Source organism: Dendropsophus ebraccatus, chromosome 3 (assembly GCF_027789765.1).
Source record: "Dendropsophus ebraccatus isolate aDenEbr1 chromosome 3, aDenEbr1.pat, whole genome shotgun sequence".
NCBI classification, from domain to species: Eukaryota; Metazoa; Chordata; class Amphibia; order Anura; family Hylidae; genus Dendropsophus; species Dendropsophus ebraccatus.
Window position 1 is genome coordinate 136305333 of NC_091456.1, and position 21347 is coordinate 136326679.

At 39.9% G+C, this 21347-nt stretch overlaps 1 protein-coding gene across 4 annotated transcripts in view; it reads left to right on the top strand.

The window, feature by feature from the left end:
* PDE4D (phosphodiesterase 4D) overlaps window positions 1-21347 on the top strand; it is a 968497-nt gene that overhangs the window by 130885 nt on the left and 816265 nt on the right. For all 4 annotated transcript variants that reach the window (XM_069962734.1, XM_069962738.1, XM_069962735.1 and 1 more), the window contains one exon: window positions 20325-20424. In XM_069962734.1, the coding sequence (XP_069818835.1) occupies window positions 20383-20424 (42 nt within the window). In that variant the 5' untranslated portion in view covers window positions 20325-20382. The remainder of the gene's footprint in view (window positions 1-20324; window positions 20425-21347) is intronic.

The window sequence follows — 21347 nt, forward strand, 5'->3', positions numbered from 1 at the left end:
AAAGTACTGCACTGTTGCTAAAGTGTGATAGACTATGAAGGCCAACCTTGGAGGAGTTTAAGAAGTTTTTTTTGGGACTGTGGTGAGAAACATCAGCATGGAGGGACACAGGAAAAGAGTGCTGAGTTAGGACTATAAAGGAGTCCAGTCTGGGTAGCAAAATACTAACGTGTAGCCTGGTAGGCTGGAAAGGAGGGAGAGATCCTGGTTGATTGGATCGGTCCAGGTTGTCTTTGATAATAGAGATGAGGACAGAGGTGCCTATGAGATCAGGGCCTGGAATAGCAGAGGTCATCCCACTGATCGGATGGAGCAGCCCTCCAGATCAGGGTCTTAAAGGGGTATTCCTGGATATTTTGACATTAACTCGACTGATTTGTCCTGTAACATAATTAATATGTCTCATTGGTTTCTATTATCAATTTTGTCTCTTTCTCGCAAATTTTACATAGTGTGAACAAGACTGAATGTGCGGGCTTTTATTGTTTTGTTATGTTTCACATGTGGGGGGAAGCTCCCTCTTTATAGCCGTGCACTTTACCCAGCTCCTGCAGGTGTGTTACACAGAGTTCAGTTCCTCTTACATGCCCAGATATGTAGACTTATAGTCTGAGAGAGGCCATTGTTAGTGTAGGTCCAACTCTCTGAGGGCACCTTAACGTGGTGAGTTGGTACATTCAGTTTGATCTTTTTTTTTTTTTTTCAAAAAATGTTTCTGAAAAACCTTTTTGAAATTGTGTAAGCCCTGGACAAACCCTTTAAAATAATGTTCCATCTTCTAAAAACTTATCCCCTAAAACATCCTGCAATCTTGAGAACACAGGCCTGCCTCTCTCTGCTGTAGTAGAACAGAATATGCTCCCTTCATTGTCTATGGAGCCACCAGTGGAATTACCCTTGTTTTCCGCTTTAACAATGTCTACATGCTTTTATGCACAGAATCTATGCATAAAGTCTAAATTGTACTGGCTTCTGTCCTCTTATGACATATTTGATTTAGCTCACGAGCTACACAGTAAGTTACAAAATAACCTGGGGTTTTAATGATAACAGCCTGTCCCCATAGGAAAGACAATACTACTATAGAACACATTGTATGTAATGTATTTAAATATGCGCATTTATGAATAGAGGCAATAAACATACACAGCAAATAGTAGCATGAAGGACGGTGCTAGAAGAGATCTAATGGTTTATTTACAATTTGTTTAGTAACTTATGCGTACGGTAAATGTGAAGAACATAAATACGTCTACTTTGCCACTATAATGGCGTAAAGCCAGCGCTTATTTATGGAAACGCTTTTTAGAAGCGCTGTAAATATTATAAATTATACCTTCATTGCTAAAATTGCACTTTCAGAGTATAATGGGGCCATGTTTTAGATATGAGTAGTTTGACAGTAATAACATATTTGTTTCCAGCTGACAAATCCTTGAATTGCAAAGAATCATTACCAGAAGTTTATTCTTTGAGCCTCCAGTATCATAACCACTCAAATGCATGAGACACCTCTGCCCCGTTACTGCTATTCCAGATGCCATTCAATATTTGCAAATCTCAATACACCAATTATTGATCCAACAAATACCTACAATGCATCACATTAGCAACAATACAGTGATACACTAAGGTCTCAGCGCGATGAATTTAGAAAAAGCTACTGAAATCCAACATCACTCCATTTGGCAGAATCTAGGGAGCTCTACGTATTCACAAGGGCTCATTACAAGACTGGATACACTTAACTGCGAGGAATCCAGGTTATGTCTGGGGAGTCAGGTGACAGAATTGAATTGAAAGCACGACGAATTGTAAAAAAAATTGTAATGTATGTCTATAGCTCAGAACACTGTATATTTAAAAAAAAAATCACGGACATATTATTACTATTATTTTTATATTTTGACAGTGGAAAAGTCCTCTATTGTTTATAGGCTATCCCGAAATATGGATGGTTGGCTAGCTCTATATAAGCGCTTGAATTCATGAACTTTAAATGACAGCTGGACACAGATGTGAAATGCAAGGCAGTCGGGGCTGGGAATCTAAAAATTATTAAAAATTTGTGTGATTATTATGTATTAAGTATACAGTACACTTTAGTGCTACTTTTATGTCACAGATTTTTGCATACAAACACTTCCTTCTATGATCGGACTTGCCAAACTGTTTGGGTTCAGCAACATTCTCTGAACCCAAATACTCTTCATTTGACTCACGGCTGCTGTAGAGGTTGGATGCCGCCCTAGGACCATAAGCTGTATCCATGTTTTCCTGGCAGCCCTAGAGTAGCATCCAACTTTTCAGCTGGGAGTCAAATGCTGAGCATTCCGTTGTGGAGAATGTTGACAAACCCAAACAGTTTGGCAATTCCGCTCAACACTACTTCTTACTTATGATTTTCAGTGGGGGTATGGTCACCATTTCAGATCACAGCACAGAGAAGGGAGCCATTACTAGAGTAGTAGTAGTAGTAAGGGAGACATGCAAGGGGTCAGGGCTAGTTCTTTGGGGGGAAAAGATAGTAAGGCGGGAGGGGGAGGTATATAAGAAAGAGGTTTGGGGAGGAAAAACATGTGCGGAGCATACAGAAAGTTGCCTGCCCTTGTTTTTGTTTTGTATGGAAGATCTGTGGGATTTTCTAGTGTCATGGCAGCAAGTGGGAAGAGGGTTTAGAGACATTAAAAAAAAATAATAATTGTTTGGGGAAGGGAAAACTCCATCATAGTGTTAATGGTAGTGTGGAGGCCAGGCCGGTACCCAGCTTTTGTGAACATTCCTGCAGACAAGGCCACAGGGGGATTATGGCTTCCACAGGGTATGCCCTTGGGTCAGGTTCTCACAACTTTACTTGAATATTTATTGCTTATGGTTGTGATTGTTGTTAATAAACTGGCCGCTGTGAACTTTGCACCAAATGCCAGTGTCTCTGTGTTTTCATGGGCACAGTGGGGTGGTTGGTGGGTCACAGCATTTTTAAACTATCCCTCAGTCATGCTTCGGGCAACAGAGAAGCTACAGTCGACCCTGCTTCCTCTCCCTAAGGCAATAGGTATACATGCTTGATCATTGGATTTCTTCTATTTACAAATACGGGCACAAGATTTGAGCTCTTTGTGCCCTTAAAATATTACACAAAAATGCAATCTTTCGGTCAGGAGACAGAACAATATTAAAGCTTCTTTAGAAATGTTAGAGATGTAACTCAGTGAAATTATAGGAAAGTTTAGAACCAAGGATTAACATATGCCGCTTACAGTATTTTATTCTTTTCTATAGATACAGAAAGAGTAGCATGCTTGTGAATCCATTAGGATTCATCTGTGTTTGCTGGTTTCATGGCTACAGACTCATTGTCCCCATTAATCATATGCCTCTGCCATGAGAAGAAAGTTGAAGGGTTTTAGTGAAAAGTGAGCTGTAAGACATATCTAGCCTTATTGGAAAGTAATGAGAATCAGTCATTGTGATTTATGAAGAGAAGGCCGTGCTGCCATAAAAATCTGGGATTGCTGTGACCTTTTGTCCAATAAAAAGCGATCAATGTATAAATGACAGCTGAATTTACCCATCGTATTATACTCAATACCCAACACAACAGTAAAAGTCCAATCTACTGATAAAGAGGACAGATTCTTTCTAGAGATCATTTTGGTCACAGCTATTAAATAGAAGTTGTCTAGAATTTTAAAATGTATCTGTATTCCTTTTTTTCCTTTTCTTACCCATGTATTCGGATTTTTATTAAGTTATGTTAAAGGAGTTATCCAGGGTTAAAAAGCATGGACACTTTGTTTCAAAAAACAGTGAATGGAGCTGAGTTGCAATACAACACATAACCCAAGGACAGGGGTGGTGCCCTTTTTTTTGCAAAAAAATCAACTGTGTTTTTTTCCAATCCTAAATAACCCCTTTAAGTTATACATGATACCAATTCTGTATCTTGCACCATCCATTAAAAAACATGTATGCAAAATATGATTTTGTAATGTGGGAGCCTTTAGGTGATGGGGGACCAATGGTTGCATCTGTCAGACATAAAAGTTTAAATTTTAGATTTCTCATGCTATACATATGTGGTACTCAGCCAGTAATGTTTTGATGTAATTTGTGACCCCAGTCTGTAGTACTATACATGTGTGATATTGATACCTGTTTGGCTGGCTTGTTGTCCCCAAATTGTCGGTAACCTCCGGGCTTGTTGCGGGTCCCTTGAGCACTTGTCACCTGGAGGGGTAGTAGACCAACCCGGGATGTCGGTACCGCCACCCACAGAGAAGGGGGATAAAAACCCAAGGTAAACAGTGGAATGTGTATGGGTGCAGGTGCAGGAATATAAGACAGAGTCTCGTGCGTTCATTATAAAAAATAGAACACTTTACTGGATAACGGTGCAGGCAAACAGTACACTTAATACAGGTAGTGAAAATGTTGATAAACGTAGCTGTTGACAACAGAGTAAGAACCAGTGCTTTCAGGAATAGGTGCTTGTAGAAGTAAGTGCTTTGCAGAAGTAGAGAGAAGAGGAGAGAAGTTGCCAGGAGGAGTACTGCCCAATATAGACTCTCTCTGCTCTGCCAGAACTGGAGTGTAGATAAGAAATTAGTGATAAGTAATACTCATACTCACTTATAGACTAACCACCTTGACCCCTGACCCCCTAAGCCTGACGACCCTCTGCCCCCTAGTTGCATAGAACCCATGCTAGGTGGGTAGCACAAGCCCCAGTCATTGGGTATGTGGGTGTAGCAGACTTCCAAGGTTACCCAGTTGTCTTGTGCTGCAAAGTAGGATATTTTCTTTTCTAGTGGCTTTGTCCTACTGGCGTCAGCTCCTCTTGTGTCAGGAGTCTGCCCTGCATGGTTTAGACATATTCCTGGCATGTGCTAGGGTGATCCTGAATGGCTTCTCTCCCCTACTTGGACTTAGCACTGCATAACTGTAGTAACTGAGCTAACTTCTCACACATCCGTTCACACTTAGGATCTCGTCTCAACTGCCTCACTTTCTCCACCAGGTTAACTCCTCCTACAGGGGCTATATCTAAACCCTCCTGTGAGTGGTGGGGCTAAGTGTGGGTGAGAGAAAAGAAGAAGAGGATAGGGTAGAAAGAAAGAGCACCTGCAACTGGTCAGCAGAGAAACACATGACATAAACAGTTAACCCATGACTCTTCAGCTGTGTACCCAGAACATCAAACAGCAGAGACATCTAGTGGGGAAAACAAGGCACTTTGGGGGAGATTTATGAAACTGGTTTAAAGTAGAATTGTCTTAGTTGCCCCTAGCAACCAATCAGATTCCGCCTTTCATTCCTCACAGACTCTTTGAAAAATGAAAGGTGGAATCTGATTGGTTGCTAGGGGCAACCAAGACAATTCTACTTTACACCAGTTTGATAAATCTTCCACTTTAACCTGAGTGAACAACTTACTGGGGTACATACACAATACCCGTGGTGGGACACTGCACATTTTATGGGTTTTCAGGTTTAAAAATAAGGAAGGACACATCATTATTAGTGACAAGCAAATTTAGAGTACAAGTGAAGGGGGGAAAGGGTTCTTTCTGGCCATTCTGCCATAAAGGCCACATTTTTGGAGGCTGCAATGATGGTTGAACTTCTGAAACATTCTCTCATGTGCAAACAGGATATTTGTAGCTTAGAACTCTATGGGTTCTTGGTCACGCCTCTTACTAATGTCTTTCTGTCCCAATCATTTTGTTTGGTGGGGTAGCCAGCTCTAGAAACAGATTGTTCCACATCTCTTCTGTTTAAGAATTATGGAGGCCACTGTGCTTTCGGGAATTTTCAGTGCAGCAGATTTTTTTGTCCCCTTCTTCAGATCTGTGCCTCCACATAATACTTTTTCCGAGCTCTACAGGCAGTTCTTTCCTCCTCATGGCTTTCAGGTGACTCTAATCAAGGTATAGAAACATCGTCAAGATGACAGGATGAGCTAAGATTCAATTGTCGTACAATACAAAATAATTATATCCATGCAAAATTTTAGCTGTTATAACATTTTCTTCTTAGATTCTCATTATGGGGTACTAAATGCAGATTGATGGATAAAAACTTTTTTCTTTATTATAGCACAAGGCCTAAATGACAAAGTAAAACGGTCTGAAGACTTTCCGGATGCACTGTATACTACAAAGTTGACTTTTATTAATGATTTATGCAAAGTGTGTTGAAATTAAAGTGATCCGTTTAGCATAAATAGAAAGTTATCAATTAAAACAAACAAGTTGTGAAGTTCTAGGCTCGTTCTAATTGATTCAACAAATTTCTAATTTGGTAACTGTGGTGTTTGCACGGCAGTAGGTACAGATTTATCTCATAGAGCAGCATGCCTTTGAGCCTATATAGATAATAACATGTGTATTCTGCGTTTTTTATATGTATACCATTGCTTTAGTCTCTCTTGATAGGCAAGTCCATGTTCTTGCATGTGAGCTCACGTTATATACTTTTTTGTAAGATTCAAAGCAATTTACACTCAGCATTGGTAAAATTAATAATATTTGAAGCATCATCCATTTAGTGGATAAGCCCAGTGTGATCTTATGGAAATGTCTGTATATTCAGGACATAAATGGTTATCCCACTGCTTATTGTATATGAAGTGCTGCTGTTATTCCACTGTAAAACACCCCAATGTCAATAAATAGATTAATGAAAGCACGTCATGCTTTGATATTCCCATGGGTTATTCCTCCCCAAGTTTTGACATTAGTTAGTAAAGGGTGAACACATACATACAGTATATACATTCATATAGCATGTCCTCTGTCACTCATCGATTGGACTGAAGTTCATTCCAATGTCATCTATCTCTTTGTTGGAAAGGTTAATACTATTTTGCTAATAATCAGTGATGAATTCACTTTAGGGGAAGAATATAATGAAAAAGAATCTTTTGAGGTCAAAGTTCATGTATGCTTTCTTTATTTAGAAACCAGGAGGGAAATCTTGCCAGCGTGAAGTTCATATTCTCTGGGATGCTTCTATAGATTGCAGTCAATAACTATTATATCACTTGGATATCATCTAAAGCTATGAAGCTTTTTACTTTTCATTACATGATGTATGTTTTGTGTGAGGAGACACAAGAGCAGTGAGGTTTTTGCACATATTAATGACATTTCTATATTAATGGAGTAAATATGATAGAAAAAAAAACAACATTAAAAGGGCTACCTGGGATTAATAAAACGTGGCTGTGTTCTTGTGGAAATGGTGTCACACAACTCCATAAATTGCGAGGTATATGCTGCAGTAACCACTGTTTTAAGCCTTATTCCAATACAATTTCAGTAACGAGAATAGAGTTGATATGCAACACCGCATAGAAAACTTTTAAAATGTCACCGACATACAAAAGGAAAGTCCAACAGTTTCCAAGAATAGTGCAAATCTTCAAGTGGTTTATTTAGTAACCAAGTACATAACAGCAATGTTTTGACCCCGCAGGGTCTTTTTCAAGCTTGAAAGGACCCTGCTGGGTCAATATGTTGTTTTTATGTACTTGGCTACTAAATTAAACCACTTGAAGATTTGCACTATTTTTGCACTATTGTTTCCTTGCATATATATCTGGTTGGATGAGCACTTGTAGTGCCCATATTCCTCTTATTAGTTACATCATATAGTGTTGCCCTTCTCACACATGCTATTTGGATTTTTTATTCATAGCTCCATAGTGCATATTTTGCTCTTTCCCAGTCATTGTCTTGGAAGCAGGTTCAGACTACACTGACTAATGCAATCTGGAAAGACGGTGTTATTCAGTGAAGTCTAGTCAATCTACAGTAGGTTTGTTACATGGGAAAGCTACAATAGTTTATAGTGTAATGCAGAGATCAAGTCAGGTAATTCATGTTTGAAGTAAAAGCATTTAAAGCAAAGCAGCCATAAGGGATAGTAAAGCAGAAAGCTCAATGGTCTCCAAAGAGGAAGTGCAGTTTGACTTTGTGCCACTCCTAAAGGGTGTCATCTAAAAAGTCTCCTGGTGTTTACCCCTATACAGTTCACTGGACTTTGCTGCAGGAGACCACCAGGTCACAGCCTCAACAAGTGGTCCCAATATAGGGAAAGCTGGCTTTGCCAAGAAACACTGGGTGGGCAGGAGTCCAGGTACAGGACAAGATCAGGCATATTAAGTAGGAAGACAATAGATCAGGGCAGGCAGTTCAGTGGCCAAAAACAGGTCAATGTCAAACATGGATATACAGTTGAGTACTAAACAGCAAGCAGAAAAGAGATCAGGTAACAAAGACAGTAATGGGAACAGCATACAAAGAACACCATAGAAGGATAACAGTAGGCTAGTAATCCATGTTCCTCCAGTGTTTGGTTGGTGGAGCTGATTTTTATAGAAGGTGACTGCCATGGAGGGGGCAGGGGTTTTGGGTGCATACGATGGTCATTTAAAAAGCAGGAAAAGAGTTTACAATCATTATCAGGCAGAGCCAGCAGAATGACAGCAATGAAGGGTGGCCTGCAGTGAATGAAGCCTGAATGGAACAGACCTTCAGCATTGCAAGTTTGCATAGAAGGCTGCAGGATGTGGCTAAAGAGACCTGGAATATGACCAGTCTTTAACAATCCTTAGTGAAAGCGGACAAGAGAGAATCTGAGATCGAATCCTGACAACCCTGTTTTATCTTCTTTGAATGCCTCCCAAGACTTGCTCATAAAAAATGAAACCAATAATTCCAAGTGTACTTGTAGTAGTGACGCATATATTTGTTGCATTGGTATTTTATTGACAGCAAATATATACATATATGTTATGATATGCCTCCTCTTTATAGATGAATTTATATGTACTTCATTGAGCCAAATGGAATTCAAGGTTCTATTTTACAAGTCTCTTTATTACCAACACTACATTGATTTTCTAGTACAGCCAAATAAAATACTTGATATAAACCCTTTTACATGCAATAATACACATATTATTGATATATAATATCACTCTATTTCCATTAGCTAAACAGTTGACAAAAGGGGGGCCGCATTATTTCAAAGCTGACATTTCCTACCATTTCTAAAGAGAAGACTATTGATCAGGGAAACACATACCAGACACCAGAATGTTACAAGAAATCAAAGGGTGCCATTTCAATGAAAAGCTCAGCTTATACCGTGAGCTTAATGTGATGCGGAACCCTTGGCCCCAGGATTGATTCGGCATTCATTGGATTTAATATATGATCATGTTTCTTTAATGTTTCTGATAATGAACGTCTGATTCTCTTGGACCAATTTGTTAGAACTCAGAGGAGATTAAAAATGTGTAAATGTTATTGAATGAAGGCATTATTTCATAAGCAGTGGAAAAAATTATATGAAATGTCAAGAGCAACATGTAGCATGCTGGCAGCGTAATGAGATGAGAGGCACAGAATGCATATAAAACAACGTCTAGACCGCTTGCTGAATTTATGGGAGGGTGGTTAGCTCTGTCTTTGTGACAAGGCTGCTGAGTTGTTTTAGGTACTTTAGAGTGTTATACAGATATAGGGCCCACCATAGTGATGCTACATAAAGCTAGTGCTAGATCTAGCTAATCTAGGCTGTATGATTCCAGAATATGGTAGAGTCTGTATGGGCTTTTTTATCACACTCACCCAGTGGCAAGTGCAATGCACAACTCTTGTAGACTGTAGGACTCTGGACCTATGGAGCAGTAAGAACCTACATTATGATGCCAGGGTTACGGTATTGATTATATAGGCTCCACAGGCAGCAACTGAGGTCAGGATTGAAGAGGTTGTCTAGGATAAAACTATTAATAGCCAATCCACAGGACAGGCTATTAATAGTTGATAGTTGAGACGCAGTCATCCAGCTTCCCTACTGATCAGCTGAGAATAGGGACAGAAATGGTTGGCTCTGTCCGCTGTGTGGCAGTGGCACCATAGTACTGCAGCCTTAGCTTCTATTTACTTCAATAAAAGCTGAGGCTGCAGTACACTGGTGCCACCACTACACAGGGAACAGAGCCAACTGCTTCTGGTCCTGTTCTTACTGTGGTGTGGGCACAGACCCTGGAGATCAGCCACTAAACACCACTATCCAAAATTCCTTAATTTATTTATTTCTCTTTCAAAATCTAAACTGGAGTGTTAGTGTGATGTCCCACCACGGGTGTTTCTAGTCTTTACACCCTTCGCAAAAGTCTGTACTCTAAAGTAAAGTGGTATTAAAGTGGTAACAAAGTAGTACCCAAGTTTTACCACTAGATGTCGCTGTTATGTGTATTATGTACCTAGGTATTGCACGGCTAGATGTAACTAAAGGGTTATTGTTTTAGAATCTGTGCACCAATGGGAGTTCTTTCTCTTTTCCTCCTATCTCTATCCTTCTCTTTCTCTTGCCCTCTCTTCTCATCTACTCACAGCACACCTTATAACTGCTGTAGAAGGAAGTCACATAAGGAGAGGAAGTGTAGCCACAACTTAGTAAATCTTACTCTGGCTTTTGTAGAGGAAGGATCGGTCCCTGTAGTAGCCGAGAAGGGCCCTGGCTCCTGCCAGGTCCCCCTGTGGACAGTCTTACTCTGGTCTCTGTAGTGAACATGAGACACCCTAGCACTAGTGATGAGTGAATGGTGAAATTTTGAATATTCGATATTCGTACGAATATCTCCCGAATATTCGATCGAATATTCTATCCCATTAAAGTCAATGGGAACAAGTATTCGATTATTGAAAAAACATCTATTCGACCACTTGGAGGGAAAAACACGAAGCTGGGGGATTTGATTTGATTGGGTTGGGGCTCTCTTGACATCTTCCTTTCTACTTCTCAGAGCTTCTCCTGCCTCTCAGCACGTAACTCAGTCAGCACGACTGTATCTCTCTCTTACAACTTCCTAGCACAGTTCGAGTTACTAAAGATATTATCAAGTCAAGATCTTAATATATATCACTGTATTGAGTCTTCCTATAGTAAAGAAGAGTTTATTTATTTTAACTGGACTCGGTGGTTATTTGCTAAGCACCTACACAGCCATTGCTTCCTCCTTGGGTCGTATCTTCTTTCTGTAGGTGGTGGTACCAATAGTCCAGTTGAGTCATAACTCCACTCCGGACCACCGTGATAAGCACCCAAGTCACCAACCACAGGGGAAGGATATAGACAGCCCCTTTAAAATAAAAGCAGGTGTGCCTGCATACCTGTGTGCCCAACCGGCACTGGCATCACAACAACCTAACATCTGGCTGAGCTATATTCCGACCAACCACCATAAAGTAGCGTCACCCATTACCACCTAGCAAGTGACCGGTCGAGCATTCACCACATTGGAGGTGGCCCTGCAAACACAGGGAGAACCATCAAACTCCCTGCCCAACACGTGCAGGGGATTTGAACCCAGTACCCCAGCTGCAGGGCAACAGTGCTAACCACGGAGCCACCATGCAAACATAAACTTAGGAAGAAAACTTAGCTTGCAAACAATCTATTATGACATTGGCCACAACTATTACTGTACATTGGATCACAAATCATGCATATAAAATCTGCCTAGCTATACAGGGATAGAAGGCCGCTGGATGTATTATATTTTCATATATACTATAGACATACAATTATTATTCAGACAAGGGCGGACACCTGAATAGTTGCTTTATCTCAGTTTCTATGATGCATTGTTCTAGTAAAGGACAGAGAAATCTTTTGTTAGCCTCGTGTTTAATCACATCTGACGCCCTCATCACAAATGGTCATGTGTTTTAGTTTCTCTCCATACACGGCAAGGCCAAAGTAAATGAACCACGTAACTTTAACGTACCGCCAACCCCAGGTTCTATGTGTCTGTATTGCTTGTAAACATTAGAAATCTCCATGACAACTGATATAAAAAAAAACTGCCATTAAAACATCTAAATCTATAATGTTTAATGTATTCATAAACTCTACTAACAGTGTTTTGGTGATCTTCTAATCATGGCGCCGATAACCTAGAAGCGCTGAGCGCGGCTTGTATTAGCGAAATAATTCGGATCACTTGTTTATGTTCAGATCATTTCCCTCATTAGCTTTAGATATAAAATAAATTGGTAATTGCCGATTGTCAATAAACGTTGTCATGTCATTTATTCACAGTATTTCATAGCAGAAGATCACATCACTGCCTAAAGCCTTTTTGTCAATTGTAGTAACTTTTGACGTGTCCTTAGACATACCAAAAAGCATAGAGGGTCCAACAGCACCATTGAGGGGAAGTTGGCTAGTTCCAGTGAAGAGATTGATGCACGCTAAAAAGCTAACGATCTTAATTGTAGACTATGATCGTGCTGAAATATCTAAGAGTAGAAATAAGTATCTTTAGTTTTCCAAATACATCTGTGCAAGGTTTTGACCCCTAAGGGTCTTTGTCAAGCCTGACAAAACATTAAAACATTGCACACACACATATTTCAAAAACTAAAAAAACTTTAAAAATATTTCCACTATTTGATACTTTGGACTCTGCATGTTCTTAGACATGTCAAAAGTTATTTATGGATTAAGACCTGCTGTGAGACCGAGGTACAGTTGGAGATAGTGTGTGGCATTGAGCTTTATCCCCTGGCAAGCAGGGACATCTGACTTGTTCACTCCATAGACTCTAATGGAGTGAAAGAGTTTGAATTGCTTGATGGCTATGGAGAGAAAAACACTACCCCAGCTTTATCTTGGGATTGCAGTGGCTGGTCTCAGAAGAGAGATCAGTAACTTTTGACATGGCTAATGTGTCAAAGGTAAAAAAAAGAAGATGCCACAAGGTTTCATATTGTGGCTAGTTTTCTTATATACTAATACAGTGGTACCTTGGTTTAAGAGTAACTTGGTTTAAGAGCGTTTTGGTTTATGAGCTCACAGTTTTTCAAAATTGTGACTTGGTTTAAGAGCATTGCTTTGGTTTAAGAGCTTCCTGTACTGGTGTGAGCGTGAGTGGAGGAGGGGCATGGTCTGCATAGCGGGGTCTACAGCCCTGTACTCTTACCCAGGAAGTCTCCCTCACCTTCCAAATCATAGCAGATTCACCTCAGGCTGGGGCTTAAACCCTTCTCTTCCCGGACAGAGAGCGCTGCATGTATGTGCCCACATCTGTACTGCTCATTCCTCCATGCTCCCTGCAGTCTCTGTCAGCCCTTGTGTTTCCCATCCTCTCCATTACTGTACAGTAACTTATAATATTACATATTCTGCTGTTTCTGAATGTTTGTTTAATCTGTTTTACATGTTATTCAGAATAATAAATCATTATTTTTGGGGTGTGGAACCAATTGTCTGCATTTCTATGATTTCTTATGGGGAAATTTGCTTTGGTTTAAGAGTAGACTTGGATTAGAAGCACGGCCCCGGAACGAATTATGCTCGTAATTCAAGGCACCACTGTACATTCACATCTGCCATGCTGAGACGAATCTAAAATATAAAATCAAAGAGTAATAAACAGGATGAAGGGAACACTTATTTGTCACCCCTTTCTCCATTGATCATATTGGGCTAAACACCTGCAAAATGTTATTTTTTTTTAATTATTTTTGTTACACCATGTTGAACCAAGTAGGGCATGGGAATGAAAAGCACATTGTGACAAATGCACAAAAGCACGATGATGAGGAATAGGATGGCCATATGCGGTAGCAAATAGCAAAAATGTAGCCTTTCTTCTGGTAATAAGCTGTGTCCCAATATTAGGAAACATAGGAAGCTACAAAGCAAGCTGCGTGTTATGGTGAACGCTTTCAGGTCATTCCCAAAAGCACTCTCTTGCAATCGTTTGTTGTTAATCAGCTAAAACAAATAATTGTCTAATAGGACCCTAATGCTGCGTTTACATAAAATGATAATTGGCCCGATCGTACGATTAACGATGTCGGAGTAACAATTTTTTTTATAACGATCAGCATTTAGACGGTTTGATATATCGTACGGAAAATTCGTTTTGCGATCGTTTTGCGATTGCTTAAGCCTGTCTCACACATAGGTTAAATCGGCGAATGACTGTTCACACGGAACGATCTGCGAATTTTTTGGGAACGATCAACGATGATCGTCGTTTGATTGTTCGCTGCGTTTACATGTACGATTATCGTTCTAATTCGATCGTTATTGCGCAAATTCGCACAATAATCGTTACGTGTAAACGCAGCATAAGAAGTGACTATATTGTTAGCTGCCAGAGGAGGAAGGAAATTGGGAGCTTCTTGTAGCTTTATATACCAATTGGATGGGGTCTAAAAATCCAGACCCCAGGCTATCTACACTTTTGACATGTCTGTGTTACTTATTTTAAGAAATAGTAATACTTTGAATATAAACATAAATTATTATATTAAGATACGATTATAACTGGCAGTACGGTTTGGTCAAATTATATACCAACATCCTGGCGTTGGTTTTTAAAATTAGCCGAGCGGTATTAGTATCAGCCATAGGTGGGATGTGCCGCAGTTCCTTTCTCTCCATATCACACGATTATAACTAGTCAGCACAGAATGATATACTTAAGAATGACATAGTGGTATAATGGTAACTGGGTTGGTTTCTATCTGAGGAAAGTATAAAATGGTCCTGGCAGGGCCTTATTAACAGCTGCTGCTGCCCTAGGCACTGAACCTGTAGACGCCCCATCTTCACTCACCAATTAGCATCAGGAATTTCTAGTTTTCGAACATATTGATATTTTGATCATATTGATACCTGATCAGTGTTAGGCCGTGTTCCCACATTTACTGTACATCACCACATGCAGCCGAAACCAGACCCTCATGCGGTAACCAATAGGCGTATGGCCAATAATCCTGGTAACAGCACATGACTACAGAGGAAGAAACAAGAGCCTGGTTTCAGCCACATGTATTTCTCTACATGTAGTAACATTGAATCTTGTTTTTCATGGTTTTTAACTGCTTAAAACAAAAACAAATTTCCACATTGAATCAATGATTAGAGCAGTCTGCATATTGACTTGAATTCTCACCACAGGATTGGTAGATTGGTAGGTAATAGCTCCAGGCGTCACATTTAACACCGCCACGCCAGATCTGACCAATACCACCATACTGTAACTGGGTAACTCTGCCATACCAGACCTGACCAATATCACCATACTGTAACTGGGTAACTCTGCCATACCAGACCTGACCAATACCACCATACTGTGACTGCATAACACCGCCACACCAGACCTGACCAAAACCGCCATACTGTGACTGGATAACACTGCCATACCAGACCTGAACAATACCGCCATACTGTGACTGGATAACACTGTCATACCAGACCTGACCAATACCACCATACTGTGACTGCATAACACCGCCACACCAGACCTGACCAATACCGCCATACTGTGACTGGATAACACTGCCATACCATACCTGAACAATACCGCCATACTGTGACTGGATAACACTGCCATACCAGACCTGAACAATACCGCCACACCAGACCTGAACAATACCACCATACTGTGACTGGGTAACACTGCCAGACCTGACCAATACCACCGTACTGTGACTGTATAACACCACCATACCAGGCCTGATTAACACAATACCACCATACCCCCCCCCCCCCCTTTGAAAAGAGACAAAAAAAAAAAAAATAAAAAAATTGTCTCCTTCTCCCTGGTGCTGCCCCCCTGCAAGGTGCTGCCCTAGGCACCGGACTAAGGGTGCCTAGTGGTAAATACGGCCCTGGGTCTTGGAAAGATTTCACTCTGTTCCATTACTAGAATCGATCCCAATTTTTGGCAAAACATTAGATGACTTCCACGCAAGCCATTCATACAGCCAAGTGAAGCTTTATTATAGTCATGTTGCCAACATGATAGCGCTGCATTAAGAAACAAACTATCATCATGCTTTTCTATTTCATGTATTATTGCTGTTTTTTCTTAATCATGATAAAACAATATCGAGCCGGTCATGATGTTTTAGTTGTGCCTTGGGTGCCCTTACATCTTAATAAATCATATATCAAAGAGACAGCGTGATTTGAATCCTTTGGTTTATATGTCTGCCAATGCTTTTTTTTTCTGTTTTCTTCGTCATGTTAAGCTAGAAAACAAAGCATCCCCAGGGTGATATGCTGCAGCTTTATACTTCTCTTATATATTACATGTTTGAGGAGGGAGAGAAGAAAACTATAATCCGTTTTATCTATCCAAGCAGACCTTAAGTGTCATTTAAAGATGTAATTGCACATTGCAGTTGCAAGAAATGATGTCACTTTACATTGTCTACATTACTGGTAAAACAAGTATAGAGTGGTGGTTGAGAATATATACATTATACGTTCTGTACACATTATTTAATTGATATATCGTTTTTACCTTTTTAAATTAGCTTTTCAGTACAGTATATTCTGTAATGTGAGCATTAGAGTGTTTTCAAACCAATTAATTACTTTGATTAAAAATTCTCAAGTCTTTGAATACTTATCAGCTGCTGTTTGTCCTGCAGGAAGTGGTGTTTTTTGTCCCAGCCTGACATGGTGCACTTTGCTGCCACCTCTGTCCATGTCAGGAACTGTCCAGAGCAGGAGAGGTTTTCCATAGGAATTTGCAACTACTCTAGTCAGTTGCTGTCACAGACAGAGGTGGTAAGAGAGAGCACTGTGTCAGACCAAAAAGAAACCTCTACTTTCTGCAGGACATGTTGAGTTTAGCACCCAGGTACCCAGGTAACCCTTATGGCTAACACAATTAGAAACTTTATGGGCACAATAAGCAGTATTTCTTGGGGATTCATCAACTGGCTTCTGTACCTTGTAGACAGCACTCCCATAATTGTACCTGTTAATGTATTACTTTGTGATAAACTACATTCAGCATACTGGAGTGAGAACCAGGGAGTTACACATGAACACTCTCACATTTTTGGCTTGCAGCAGGCAACTGTTACCGTTCTCAGGTTGTCCTTGTATGGATCACTGATTATAATAATTGGACTCGATTCTTTTCTTTTCTTTTTTTTCCTTCCATCATTGAAAAAAAGAAGGTTATTTGGTGATTATGTATCAGGTCATGTTTGGACCACAAACACAGCAGCATTCACAAAAAGCACTGATCCATTCAGCAAGCTGCAAATCCTGATGAGGTCACAGTGATCTTGCCTTGCAGATGATAAGGCATTTTAATACATGCTCTTTCTTGTCTCTCATAATGATCAAACACAGCTCCTATAATAAGTAATAAATTATTAGGGTGACAAATCGGACTTTTGAAGTCAGGTCACATGGTTGGATGACCGCCTAACTGAACTTTCATTGTGCAAGTTTACAACTTGGATCTGTGATCTAAATCAACACAAACATTGAAACTGAAGTGAGAAAGTGAGAGGTTTTCTGTATATATGAGTGAATCCACACCGTGTGCACTGAGGAGGTCCTTAACATGCTATCTTGAGGCTTGCTTAGCTATTGCTATTGCAGGGACACCCTGTGGGGGTGAATGTATTCAGGGCTCTTTTCCTCAATTGGAATTGTTGCACCTAGTTTGAGTGGTTAGCAGATTGGGCCAAACATACATTGCATGGTCACTTGGGATCTTCTGAAGTGATAATCTTTGCTACAGCAGCCCTGCTCAGAATACACCACCAGAGCCCAGAGTTGTGTGTTTTATTTAGTGGTTGACTCAATAAGATTGTCTGATTTAAAGGATCAATAAGGACTAGTTGTCTGGGTCCTGAAGAAGAGACCTGAAGAAAGAGAAGCAATAGCCTGGTGAAGGGAGTACAGCCAAGTACATGCAGGATTAGCATCAATTCTTCTCTTACTAGGATTTAGTATTACAATTCTGTCTTGACATATAAAATACACGATAGCAGATAAAAGTAAATGACTATACTAAATATTTTAGTCTCTAAATAGAGGACATTATGGAGTGTAATATCTAAAGAAAATATCTTGCAATGTAACTTAAAGCGTAACTGTCATGTTTTTTTTATTGCGGAAATCAGTAGTATAAGCGATTTTAAGAAACTCTGTAATAGGTTTCATCAGCCAAAAAAGCCTCCTTCTGTACTCAAGAAGCAATTTCCCAGCCTCCCCCCCTGACTTCTTATCTGTGCATTATCAGGCAAACACGTCTTCATTACAGAGAAGCCAGTGAAGACGGGCTCTTCTCTCTACATTGTAAGCCTATGAAGGGGGGAAGGGCTGAGGGAGATGAGGGAGCAGGAAGAGGTGACATGAAGGTCAGCTGTTTGTAGACTCTCTGGGCACCTAAAACGCTAAATTCAGGTGTCAGAAAGGTCAGTGCTTATCTATGAACTTACTGAGAGAAGATTGCAGGGTGTTGTGCTGTGCAGAAATCCTCCATGCTCAGTCACTCCTAACAGCCCCTCCCCTCTCCATAGCCACATAATGGAGACAGAAATCCTGCTTCATCTGATGTGAGGGGGGAGGCTGGGAGATTGCTTTTTCAGTACAGAAGGAAACTCTTTTAGTACATAAAACCTATTACAGAGTTTTTTAAAATCGCTTGTACTGTTGATATTTAATGTTTTCAGAAAAATGACCCTGAAATGACATTTACGCTTTAAATTGAATCCAGCAGCTATTTTATACTTGTTGAACCATGGACAGCATGACATTGAGACAGGGGTCAATAACAGTATAAACAGTAGCGGATTATAATAGGTCCATTTTGAGCGGTAGCCCGGGGCCCTAAGCTCCTGGGGGGCCCATAGGCCCCCAAACAGACTTAAGCTTTCAGTGGTGTATTATCTGCAGGCTACAGTTCTGCCATGATTTGCATAAAAATTGCTGCCTTTTTACAGCACTTTTGCACAAATCAGGGCAAAACTGCAGCCAGGAGACAATAAAGTAACATTAGAGAACATACTGAAGGACCTTATCATGTGACAATGATGTCACCACAGGCCCTATACAGAGTGCCGCAATAGTTACAGTGGGTTGGGGGGCCCAAAATTAGTGAACAGCCCGGGGCCCATGGTAAAGTTAATCCCCTGAGTATAAACTATAATGTACTGTGTACAGATGTTTCAGAGGAATCATGGTTTTATAAGAGGACAAGAACAGAGTAACAGAGTCATGCGAGATGGTCCCCATAGCTATTCTTCACCCTGCCGGCATTCAGTGATACTACTCCTAATAGTAATAAATAAAATAAAACAAAGGTGGGTGAGTATGTCTAAATGTAATGGAATATCAGGAAGCAAAGCTCCCCGTCTTAGTGAGTAGTGCTAGGGGTAAAGGATCAACTCATATCTGTATATCTCCGCAGTCAGGTGGCCAGCTGTAGGCAAAGATTACAATAGTAATGAATCCTTCAAAACTAGCAGCGCACACAACATCAGATCCAATAGATAATAATAAAGCAGTATACAATGTGTTTCTGGGCTGGAATAGCCCCTTCTTTGAGTAAATGAATGAGACAAGATACAGAGTAAAAAAAAAAAAAAAAAACTAAAAAAGGCAGCAGAACAAAGTTTAAAATAAGCCCAATGCCTACGTACAAGTACACAGGTATACAGAACTTATCAATAGCAAGTATAAAGGAAATGATAGTGTAACGATACACCATAGGAATATACATACAATAAAGCAATATAATGAGTTGTCACAACAGCATAATACTATGGCAAGATGGTAAAAATATAAGTTCAGCTGCAGATAGGTAAGCTGCATAGACAGACATATAGCACACTGTTATGTCCTCTGCCTCCCCAGCACCATTGCAGAATATGAGCTTATGCCAGAAAACTCTTTTAATAGTAAACCAGCTTCTACTGGAGATAGTCAGTGGAGAGCAGTTACCCATATGCATGTCATGCATGATTTCTCCTTAGGTGGCGCTGCAGGAAAAACAAACACTGCCAGGATTCCTCATAGATTACAACTGATCACCAGGGATCCTAGCAGAGCTGAACACTTTGTTATTTTCCTGCACTTATAATAAATTGGGATAGATTGAAGTAGAGAATTCCTTTAACTCACTAACTGAAAAAGTGATGCTAGAAGATTCTGAAATGAGTATCCAGAATAAAACATTTTATTGCGTTCTCCCTTAACAACATTAGACATTGTGAATAACGTTGGAGCATAATGTTGTTTCCAGTAGGTCACAGCTGATCAATTTCTGATCATGCTTTTTTCTGGGACGTTCTTCTGAACACCTTTAAGTGACCTAGGATGTGGTGGACAGATGCTCCTTTCATGCCTCCTCCACATATATGGTCATCTAGTTTTTTATTAAAACCATTCATACCCATATAATATTCTCCACCCAATGATCTTGTTGTTATTGTCTAATCACTAATATGGCATTATTCCTTTTCCTCTAGTGCCTAGATGGCGGCTTTCTGAATGTCTTCTGGAAGCAATCTGTGAACCATAAGCATCATGAATAAATACAACAATCCCTTATATGCAAGAGGGAAAAGTGTAAGTAACAATGCCTCTGTTCTCTCAAGGTGTATAGTCAAGGTTATAAGTAATGATTTACATAAATTATATCAGAATATTTTCTGCAGGACTAGATATTCTGAACATACAGAAACAGAGATTGAAACTTGTATGTGAATGGGATCTAATTGTTGTTACTGTCTTTCATTTCTTTTTTTTTCGATTCTGCTTCTTTATCCTATGTATGTAGGATCAATATATATATATCTATATATATATATATATATATATATATATATATATATATATATATATCGAGTGCCGCTCACTTCTCTAGATATATATATATATAGATATATTTTGATTTTTGGAATTTTGCAGTAGTTCATTTTCATTTTTTTCCAATCACAGCATAGCTATCATATATTATTTAGATTGGTTGTGTCCAATATTAAAGATCTTGTTTATGTGCCTGTGACCCCCCATCTTAAACTTGATGTGTTTTAAGTTGTTTTCTAATACAGATATACAAATAAAGTTGAAAGCAAATGTACCACTTAGCTCATTGAAAACATTTTCTCATAATACCATGTCAGGAACAATGCATACATCCCAGTGGCACAGTCCATTTTTGGACCACCGACAGCTTTCTCCCATCTGTGCTGGTTTCTGATATGCAAATTGGGCCATTCTATCCACTGGAGGCGGGTCCAGTGCCCCCAGTGTATTGAGGGGAGGGGATGTCAGTACACTGGGGACGCCAGGCCTGCCTCCAGTGCATATAGTTGCCTGATTTGCATATCAGAAACCGGCGCTGATGGTGGGAACCCGGTTTAAGTAGACCGCTTCACTGGGATTTATGCACCGACAAAGAACTATTAAAAAATGTTTTCAGTGATCTGTGGTACATTCTCTTTATTAGGCTATGTTCACACTGCGTAAAATAACGGCCGTTATTTTCA